This window comes from Euprymna scolopes, chromosome 33 (assembly GCF_053919585.1).
Source record: "Euprymna scolopes isolate OS-2025 chromosome 33, ASM5391958v1, whole genome shotgun sequence".
NCBI classification, from domain to species: Eukaryota; Metazoa; Mollusca; class Cephalopoda; order Sepiida; family Sepiolidae; genus Euprymna; species Euprymna scolopes.
Window position 1 is genome coordinate 63,735,709 of NC_136514.1, and position 11,551 is coordinate 63,747,259.

The 11,551-nt window shown below is 41.9% G+C and overlaps 1 protein-coding gene across 1 annotated transcript in view; it reads right to left on the reverse strand.

The window, feature by feature from the left end:
- LOC145258266 (phosphatidylinositol 3-kinase catalytic subunit type 3-like) overlaps positions 1-9,953 on the reverse strand; it is a 166,137-nt gene extending 156,184 nt beyond the window's left edge. Inside the window, exon 1 of the mRNA XM_080116253.1 lies at positions 9,732-9,953. Within this exon, the coding sequence (XP_079972379.1) occupies positions 9,732-9,802 (71 nt within the window). The 5' untranslated portion in view covers positions 9,803-9,953. The remainder of the gene's footprint in view (positions 1-9,731) is intronic.
- Positions 9,954-11,551: the final 1,598 nt, after the last annotated feature.

Sequence of the window (11,551 nt, forward strand, 5' to 3'; positions counted from 1 at the left end):
CTCCTTCGTATCAGTTAAGATAAAAACGAAATGTAATAAGTCCCCAGACGTACCCCTCCACCGTACTGTATACCGATACTCCATGGCTGACTGGGATAGCTTCCGTACATTTATATCTGATCTACCTCTGCATTCCATGTTTAAAAAGGATGTGTCCTCTATAATATCAGACCTGATCGAATGGTTAATTGTAGGCATAGACCGATTCATACCAGCTAAAAAATTCCAATAAAAACCTACCAGCCAGCCATGGTTCTCCCCAGAATGTGCTGCTGCCATCGCGCACAGAAATCACTTTTTCTATAGCTACCAACGCAACAGATGCACTGAGACTAAAGCTGCTTTCAGGAACGCCAGCAACCACTGCAAAAGAGTAATAAAAAATGCAAGAGAGCTACATGCCCAGTCTGTTAAATCCAAAGTAGCTGAGCAGCGGCTTGGTTCCCACCAGTTTTGGCAAATAACAAATAGGATCCTAAACAGAAGTGTGCGTTCTATCCCAACCATTATCAACGGACCAGAGGTCATCTCGTCAGCATCAGACAAGGCCAAACTATTTGCCAAGAACTTTGCAGCTAATTCTACCTTATGCGACAAAGGCCATCAACTTCCTGTATTTCCTTCTATAACACAGAACACGCTAGGTAACATACAAATATCTGTGCATGAGGTCGCCAAGCTAATTAAGAACCTTGATTCCAGTAAAGCTACTGGCCCTAACGGCATTCCAATTATAGTGTTAAAAAAGCTTCAACCAGAACTTGCTCCCATACTTACGAAACTGTTTAAGCGAGAAGTGCTTTCCAACACCCTGGAAAACCTCATCAGTATGCCCTGGATTTAAGAACTCAGGTGATAAGTCATCTCTCTCTCAGTACAGACCAATAATTCTCCTGTGTGTCATGAGTAAGTTGCTGGAATCCATATTAAATAGAGAAATAGTCAACCACCTCAGCAGAAATAACCTTCTTAGTGACACGCAATATGGTTTCCGTTCTACAAGATCTACTGCAGATGTGCTAACGGTTATATCTCATAGGATTAGTGAATCTCTTGACAAAGGCTTCCTTTCCAGGGCAATTGCTCTTGACATATCAAAGGCCTTCGACAAGGTATGGCATAAAGGCCTACTTCACAAGATCTCCAGCTACAGTATAACTGGAAATATTCTCTCTATCATTAAATCATTTCTCTCTGATAGGCTCATAAGAGTAGTGGTTGATGGACAAAAATCAGAGGCCTGCAGTATTAATGCTGGAGTCCCTCAAGGGTCCATCCTGGGCCCAACTCTCTTCCTAATCTACATCAATGATCTCCCAAAACACATACTTAAATCATTCGTTGACATCTATGCTGATGACACAACCATCTACAGCAACACATTAAAGGCTGTAAATGACAAAGTTCTCTCTCCTCTGATCTTGAGAATGTGGTACAGTGGGCGAGGAGGTGGCTGGTTACTTTTAATGCAAGCTTCTATCTTTACATCATCAATGCTCTGATCCCATCTGGCATCAATTGAAATGGGTGGCTCTCATCTAGGGGAGGCCCCATGTTTTGATAAGCTTCTGGGCTTGACCTTTACTCCTGATCTGAAATGGAACACGTACATCAAGTCAGTTGCCAAGGTCGCTGAAAAATGGTAGGATCCTTCTACCGCTCCAGAAGATATCTCACCCCTGATGTAATTCTCTATCTATATAAAAGCCAAGTACATCCAAGGATGGAGTACTGCTGCCACATCTCGGCAGGAGCTGCTAAAAACAGCCTATCCTGCCTTGACAGAGTACAAAATAGACTTTGTGGCTTAGTGGGTGGTGCCCTTTTCTCTTCCCTGTAACGGCTCTCCCACAGGAGAGACATTGCGAGCCTGTCTTTGTTTTATCATTACTATCATGGCAAGTGCTCGTCTGAGCTATAATCTCTAGTCCCCACCTCACTAATCTTTCACCATAAACACCAGTCTAACTGAATCCACTGTCAAAAATTTTCCCCACTCTTTATCTGTGCCAAAATCAAAATGTAGATTCCATGAACAAAGCTTCTATCTTAGAAGTGCACACCTGTGGAACTCTGTTTCGGTTGCCTGTTTCCCACCTGACTACAACCTGGATGTCTTCAAGTCCAACATAAACAAATTCCTGATGAACCGCCCCCTTAAGTAAGACACTTTATCAAATCTCCAATACTAACGTACCGTACACGCACTAACCCTTATCCCCGAGTGGTTCCCGGGCCTTGATAAGTGGTGACTACCTTGTAAAAAAAAGAAAGATTATTGCCACATCCCGTTTAGGTTTCTTGGCCAGTAAATAACTCAATATTTTCACTGAAAAGACCTAGCATATTTCTTATCAATCTTTTTTCTTTTACGACGTCTACAAACAATTAAAAGTTTCAGCATTTTCTTTCCATTCTTTTTCACTGTCTGAATCTCAACATTTGTCTCAGAAACATATAAACACTTTAGGTTTGTATTACTGTACACATAGATTCGAAAAAGTTGTCAAAAAACTAATATATAACAAATAAATGTTATCAAAGGCAAGATAAGTTACTTTTCTACCTAACTGGATATATTTTTCGTGTTTATTAATCTCGAAAAGCATACAGTGTTTACCGATGTATTGGAAAATTCAAAATGGCGCCCGACACTCTCTTTAACACGGTAAGTTCAGGAAAAGATACTATAAATAATAAACTAGACAAAATACTGTTAGAAATTCGCTCTTTATATGTTACCGTGACATAAGTTGAAATATATTCGGTGTTTTTTTAATAGTATTTTGTCTAGTTTATTATTTATAACACCTTTTCCCAAACTTACCATGTTAAAGAGAGTCTCGGGCGCCATTTTGAATTTTCCAATACATCGGTAAACACTGCAATCACTGCATGTTTTTCGAGCTGAATAAACATGTTACATTTAATAAAAACAAAAAAAATGTATCCAGTTTGGTAGAAAAGTAACTTATCTTGCCTTTGATAATATTTATTTGTTATATATTTGTTTTTTGACAACTTTTTCGAATCTATGTGTACAGTAATACAAACCCCAGATTCCGATATCGATTCTGGGGTTTGTATTACTGTACACATAGATTCGAAAAAGTTGTCAAAAAACAAATATATAACAAATAAATATTATCAAAGGCAAGATAAGTTACTTTTCTACCAAACTGGATACATTTTTTTTGTTTTTATTAAATGTAACATGTTTATTCAGCTCGAAAAACATGCAATGTTTACCGATGTATTGGAAAATTCAAAATGGCAGCCGACTGTCTCTCGGAGAGGGTACGTTTGGGAAAAGGTATTATAAATAATAAACTAGACAAAATACTGTTAGTAAACAACCGAATACATGTCAACTTATGTCACGGTAACATATATTGAGCGAATTTCTAACAGTATTTGTAACGTGCATCCAGGAGATAAGCGCCCGCGTGTTTGCGTGTTGTGTGGGTACGTGGGAGAGACGGATGAGGGGAAAAAGACTTACCTCGAGACCAGCTCAGCGTTACCGACCAAAAATAGAAAAGAAGGACCAAGATGGCGACCGCCGTCTTTTGTAAAGTATGATGTCTCGCAAAGTCACACGAATTCTCGGAATATGCAAATTTAGCCGGCCTAGAACGACGATAAAAGCGGGTGAGGGGAAAGACGTAGGAGAGTGACGATTGAGTTGGCTGGGGAATCGTGTGGCTGTTGCTTCTTGTGCCGTGTTGAGGATATCTTACCGTGTTAAAGAGAGAGTCGGGCGCCATCTTGAATTTTTCCTTACATTTTTTTTCTTACAAGCTATTTCGGCCATTTGGCCTCTAGGACTATGACCGAGTCGAAATTTGACTTAAAGCTCATACCCGAGTTTGACGGGTCCACGTCCATCGTCGACTGGGTTGAAAGGGTCGAGCTGACGTGCGACCTTTGTGAGGTGAAAAGGGTACACACTGTAATTCCCCTGAGATTGGCTGGGGGTGCCTTGAGTGTATATCAGCAACTCAGTGCTGCCGAAAAGGGAGATGTCACCGCAATTAAAGCTGCGCTGTACAAGGCATTTGCCATGGATCCTTGTACGGCCTATGAAAAATTTGCTTCCCGAAAACTTCTACCGGAGGAAAGCGTGGACGTTTTCTTCGCTGAGTTAAAGAAACTCGCAGTTCTGTTCGGTGGAGGGGTGTCGGAGCGGACGCTCGCGTACGCGTTTGTGGCGGGCCTTCCCACTCGGGTGAAGCAGCTACTGAGAGCCTCAACCAGCGTTTCAACAACGACCATGGAACACTTGATGGAACGTGCTCGAGCCATCATCAAAGATGAGGAGGACCTGGGGGAACCAGTTGTGATGGCGACACAGACAGGCCAGATTGGCGCTCGGGAGATTCCGAATCAGAACCCTGCGAGCAATGGGAAATGTTTTCGCTGCGGCCGACGCGGACATTTTGCAAGGAATTGCACCAACAGGGGGCGTGTGCGCTGTTTTAAGTGTGGCGGTTTGGGGCATCTAGCCCAAAACTGTGCAGGAAACGTATCAGGGGAGAGGACGTCAGCGCCGCCCTGCTCCCCGAGCAAAATTTGAACAAGGCGCAACCAGTAATAACCGTCTACGTAAACAGGATACCCTGCTCAGCACTTCTCGACTCAGGCTGTTCGCATACTATAGTGAGCACCAGGCTGTGTCCAAGTTGGACTAAGAGGAAGATCAAAGTCACCACGATAGGAGGCGAGACCCAGACATGCTGTGGAGCTGGAACTGTCAAGATCTACACGGACACCGGTGTAGCCACTAAGATCAATGTGCTCGTGACCCAAGGAAATCTCCTGGGGTTTGACCTGTTGCTCGGATACGATGCCATCAAGGCGCTGGGGGGAGTCGCAATTCATCGGGATGGAAAGGTGCGATTCTTAGAGGCCCCAGTGTGTGCAGCGCTCCATATCGATCGGCCGGATTTTACAGTGGACTACGACTCGCGCAAGAGGGCCTGGATTGCATCTTGGAAGTGGATCCAAGATGGCTGGTTAATCCCCTACCCTGAGGACAAGCTTGGGCCTCCGAAGGGTCTAATACCCTTGATGGCAGTAGTCCAGCATAACAAGTCGAAAGTACGGCCCGTGCTGGACTATAGGGAGCTTAACAAGCATATTGAAGCCTATACTGCCGATGCTGACGTATGCGCCAGTAAGTTGAGGGAATGGCGTCAGAAAGGCACTAATGTCTCAATATTGGATTTACGAAAAGCCTATTTACAGGTGCGAGTTGATGAGACGTTGTGGCCATTCCAGACAGTTTGGTTCCAGGGGCAGAGGTACTGCCTTACACGCCTTGGCTTCGGCCTAAATGTGGCACCACAGATCATGAAGACTATTGTCAACACAGTATTGTCCCAAGAAAAGCCCATGAGGGACTCAACGTCAGCTTACATTGATGACGTATACGTCAATGAAGATGTACAGTCTGCGTCGTGTGTCAAAGAAAAGTTGGCTCAGTTTGGTCTGGAATGCAAGAATCCCGAACGTTTAAGGGAAGGAGCACGTGTATTGGGATTGGATGTTTATGAAGAGGATGGCACCCTACAATGGAGGCGTGGCAGTGAAATTCCAAGCATCCCCAACCTCGTTACAAGGCGGACCGTTTTTTCTTGGTGTGGAAAACTTGTTGGTCACTTACCGGTCTGTGGCTGGCTCCGCGCAGCTGTTGGTGTGATTAAACGCAGAGCAAATTTAACAACCACGGGTTGGGATGACATATCCGATGATGTCCTACTAACTCTGATGATTAAAGAGACACTGGAGAGAGTGAACAAGAAGGACCCTGCCTGTGGGCGGTGGTGTGTTAACGGAGACAACGTAGGTGTGTGGGTTGATGCCAGTTCTTTGGCGTTGGGAGTATCGTTGGAGCAAGGAGGAAACGTGTTCGAGGATGCGTGTTGGCTGCGGCCCGTAACAGATTCTCAGCATATCAACCTGGCAGAGCTGGACGCTGTTGTAAAGGGGGTAAATCTGGCCCTGCAGTGGCAGTCCAAGAAGTTGACCTTGTACACAGATTCTCTCTGTGTCTACCACTGGGTGTCTGACACACTTTCAGGACGGACACGAATCCGTACCAAGGCAGCAAGCGAAATGTTAATACGGAGAAGGCTAGACACGCTAAAAAACCTGGTATCTGAGTATGGGCTATCACTGAGCGTCACTCTGGTGCCATCACATTGTAATCGTGCTGACCAACTGACCCGTGTACCTCACAAATGGTATGAAGCCGCGAAGATGGGAATGGAGATTACTGCTCGATCTTGTGCAGTTGCAATCGACCCATGTCAAATACAAAAAATTCATGCACAGAGCGGACATCCGGGTATCAAGAGGACCCTTTATTTTGTGAGGCGTGCATACCCAGCAGTGACCAAGATGGATGTCAGACAGATCGTCAGAAATTGTGAGGCTTGCCAGTCTATTGATCCTGCACCAGAGCGATGGCAGAAGGGTCGCTTGGAAGTTGAGAGTGTGTGGCAGCGGCTGGCCATGGATATTACCCATTACAGTGGCAAGCCCTTTCTAACTCTCATTGATTGCGGGCCTACGAGATTTGCGGTGTGGCGGCAGATGACCAGACAGGATTCAGCAAATGTTGTTCGCCACCTATCATCCATTTTTTTTGAGCGAGGTGCGCCGGAAGAGCTCCTGACTGACAATGATGCAGCGTTTTGTAGCCAGCAAGTCCGGCAGTTGTTAGATGAGTGGGGCGTCCGTCTACGGTTGCGATGTGCGCATGTGCCATCAGGAAATGGCATTGCTGAAAGAAGCCATCGCAGCATCAAGAGAATTGCTGCCAGGAAGCGATGTACTATTGCGGAAGCAACATATTGGTACAACATTACGCCAAAGGACGGGACGTCCCCTTCAACCGCACCTGCGAATGCTATTTACACGTACCGAGTCGGAGTGAAGGGAATCAACACTACGCAGCCAACCGACAAGGGAACATATAACAGATATGAAGTGGGAGATCCAGTGTGGGTGCGGCCTCCAGGAAATCGGTGCACCGACAAGTTTAAGCGAGGACACATATCTGGAGTGATTAGCCAGCAGTCTGTTTTGGTCGATGGAACCCCACGACATGTGCGAGATCTTCGCCCAGCTACCGAGGTGCGTCATACAACTACAGAAGAAAGCAGTGAAGCGTCTAGCGATGAGCTGCCGATGCACGGATTCAGTGAGCCCCTTCCAGAGACTGATAGCGATACTTCATCTGATGAGGCGGAACCAGATCCAGAGCCCGAATCTGAAACAGTGAATGTACCTCTTCGCAGAAGCACACGCACTAAAAGGCCACCCCCCCAGTGCTCTCTATGTGATCATCAGATCAGGGGGGAGTGTAACGTGCATCCAGGAGATAAGCGCCCGCGTGTTTGCGTGTTGTGTGAGTACGTGGGAGAGACGGATGAGGGGAAAAAGACTTACCTCGAGACCAGCTCAGCGTTACCGACCAAAAATAGAAAAGAAGGACCAAGATGGCGACCGCCGTCTTTTGTAAAGTATGATGTCTCGCAAAGTCACACGAATTCTCGGAATATGCAAATTTAGCCGGCCTAGAACGACGATAAAAGCGGGTGAGGGGAAAGACGTGGGGGAGTGACGATTGAGTTGGCTGGGGAATCGTGTGGCTGTTGCTTCTTGTGCCGTGTTGAGGATATCTTACCGTGTTAAAGAGAGAGTCGGGCGCCATCTTGAATTTTTCCTTACATTTTTTTTCTTACAGTATTTTGTCTAGTTTATTATTTATAATACCTTTTCCCAAACGTACCCTCTCCGAGAGACAGTCGGCTGCCATTTTGAATTTTCCAATACATCGGTAAACATTGCATGTTTTTCGAGCTGAATAAACATGTTACACTGAATAAAAACACGTGAATTATATCCAGTTAGGTAGAAAAGTAACTTATCTTGCCTTTGATAACATTTATTTGTTCTATATTTGTTTTTTGACAACTTTTTCGAATCTATGTGTACAGTAATACAAACCCCGATTCTGATACTCCCAAAAGTTCAGATTTTTCCGATTGCCAATTCTGATTAATAGTCCCAACAGTAACACTAATCAGAACAGATACTACACTTTTGCTTTTAGCCAAAAGAATATCGAAGAAGTACTGAATCTGTTGCCAGATTGACTTTATCGTTAATACGATAAAAGGTCCAACTTTCGCATTCATTCATTTAAATTAACATCATCTGCTAATCACTTCCTCCAAAAAGAGATTCTACTTTTTAGGCAATTACATATGAAAACAAAAATTCTTACAATTTAGAGTAGGGAATCGGTTTCTCACATAAATTTAATTTAAAATGATTCTCCATTTTCGGGACATTCTAGCGTTCCAGGGCAGTTAACCAATTTTTTTTATTTTACTATGGAAGATAAATCCTGTGCGTTTTTCGGGCCGGGGGGGGGGTATGTCTACTTTTTTTAGGCGATTCGCCGATTAGGTGGTTTTATAACCTTGCCACTGGGACTTTGAGTTAATGGTACAAAAAAAAAAAAAAAAGAAAATGGGTTAACTACTCTAAAAAAGTTATAATGATCTTCTAATTTTTTTTTTTTTTTTGTGAATGTTTTTCTTCTCGTAGCTAGGTTTTGGAGGGAATCTATACGTCATCGCCTAAAAAAGTAGGAGGTTACCTGAGGATGTTCATCTACAGATTTACTTTTTTTGTTTGATTTTTATTTACGAAAACATTACAATTAAGTCAGTTTTGAACGAGTCGTATATGTTTGTTGAAACACAAAACCCCGAATATTTGCGTAACTGAAATTTTAATAATTGCGAAAAAAAAATAAATAAAATAATAAGTTAGAGTTACAGTACAAAAAAAAAATGCAAGATTTTCTTTTTAACCAACAATATTTGAGTTATTCAAAAAGGTTAAATAATTAACACCCATTTTTGTTGCGTATAAAGTTCACATAGTATATTATATTATATTATATTATATTCAATATTCATTATTTTAGTCATTGTTTTGTTAAAATTCTTCATTATTTCGAATGCATTTTTTTTTTAACAAAGAAATCATTATTTTTTTGTTTTTAATAAATTTTAATAGAAATAAAATCTTGGATTTTTTTGCAGAGAGAATGCAGGTAATCTTTTTTGGTACTTATGCAGAATACGGGTCGTGCTGAAATAATAACGTTATTATTTAGAAACCCATTCTTAACATGGAGAGAACATTTTGTAACTATTCTGTACTTTCATCTAACAATTAAATAAGCGAGATATTAAAAAAATTAAATTTAACTTGAAAATACTATCCGGTCGCATGGGTACATTTTGTGATATTTTAAACTAATTTCTTTTTAATAGTTCGAAAATCTCGAAGTGGACATTTTGTTTCTCTTTTTATTTATTTATTTATTTATTTATTTTTCACTTCGTAGAAATTCTTTAACAAATTTTGGATGTTGAAAACTAAAAATGAAAGTCTTGTGGATTTTTCACGGGAAAACAAGAACAACAAAAAAAAAAACATCTTCCGATGTGAGAAAAGGTTATTCTTACTAACCATTACAAAAAAGAAAAAAAAATATTATTTGAATCAGCATAGATTTGCTTATTTCACGATTTATTGTTTACAATTTTTAAACCAAAAAATCTCAGCGATAAATCAACAATAATAAAAGAATCCATCGACACAGGTAATGGCGAAACAACTGACGTAAACAACTTGAAACTTACATTTTGATTTCTACATTGACATCCAAATCACAGCTATAAACATAACATAATCGGTCGGGGACATCTGCCATCGTTATTTTCTCCTAAATAATTGTCTCTGAAATTGTCGCTTTTCACACTGCACGATTCTTTGCTACTAAAGGCGATGAAGTCACTCAGCTGGCCGAGAAGTTCGCTATGAGAGTCGCCATCATTAGAAGGGGGAGACAACTCGTGAGTCACGAGTCGTGACAATTCACGCCCTGAAAAATGTGGACATTTGACGAATGGACATTTCGGCCAGTTTTCGGATCGCTACAGCATGGAAAGTAAATATATTTAATTTCCTCACCCTCTGCTACTTTAGCAAAATGAAACGTGTTGACCTTGTGCCTAAATTTTTTGTTCCTATTCCCAATTGTATTTTTTTTCTTGTGAATAAAGAATTTGATATCTTAAACGTGACGTTAGTTTATAATGTTTCCTCATCCCAAAGGAGGTACTCAGGGTAAGGGTACAAAATTTGTTTTTTAATTTTCTTCCTTTGAAGATTGTAATGCTGGGTATGGGGGAAGCCAAACCAGCTGCCAACATTACCCTGCTTTTTATTGAAACCAACCGAGAGCTCTTTTTAGTATCCTTGCTGTTCCCCTAAGTGCAATTGTCTGGATCTCTTTTGCACTTGGTTCACCAGGAATATTAGTTAGGTAGAACTTCAGGTTCTTCTTCATGAGCCCTGTGGCACCTATGATAACTGGTATGATTGATATCCCCCTTAAGATTCCAGTTTCTTTTCATATCATACATGAGACCTTGGTATTTGGTCTGTTTCTTTCTTTCATCTCTGTTCAGACCGCCATCATTAGGAACACTCACTTCAATCAAGGTTGCAACTCTTTCTGATTTATTCCATATAACTATGTCAGGTTTCACAGCAGCATTTTCAAAGTAAGTGGCTGTAGGGATTACATGGTCGTAATGTATGGTATATAAGTCATTTCCAACTGTTCTTTCAGGTTGATGTTCCCAGGACTTGCTGCTATACTGGATGTTTAATTTTTTACATATGGTCCAGTGGAGGTACTTACATACTCCATCATGTCTCGCTGTATAGTAGCCATTCCCTAGAAGAACCTTGCAACTTGATATCAGATGACCAACACTTTCCAATTCTGTATGGCAGAACCTGCATTTATTGTCATTACTGATCCCCGCCATCTTCTTGAATGCATTGGTCATCAACCTCTGGTCTTGAGCAGCTATTTTGACCCTTTCCTGATCGTGGCGGAGGGCCCCCCTTTTGAGCCAGTCCAATGAACCTTCTTTGTCTATGTATTTCTGAGAGAGTTCCCCCCCCCAAAAAAATAATGCTGATGTTGGTCCCATTCTTTAAAGTTCATCCTTTGGAAGGTCTTGACTCTTTCTTGCTATTTCTGTGGCACACTTGTTTGGTGTTTCGTCCTCATCTGAGAGACAACCCTGACCAAAATGCTTGGCTAGCTGGGTGACTGATGTTGTTCTGCTGGTTCTTGTCTCTGCTGTTCGTATACTATTAAGAGAGTGTGATTCTGGGAACTTCTCAGATACTGACCGGTGCTTACAACAGTTGCCCTATGTTGATGATTGATCTCTAAGAGTCCCAGACCTCCTTCTCCACTGGGCAAATACAGCCTTGGTAAACACTGATTTCTATATATTATTTTATGAAGCGTTAGTAACTTCCGTGTCTTTACATCTAACCAGTTGATGGATTTTTGTGGCCAGTCAATGATACCAAAGCTGTATTTATTACTGGCATAGCAAGCTGGTTGATGGCAGTAATTTTATTTTTATTTGTAAGC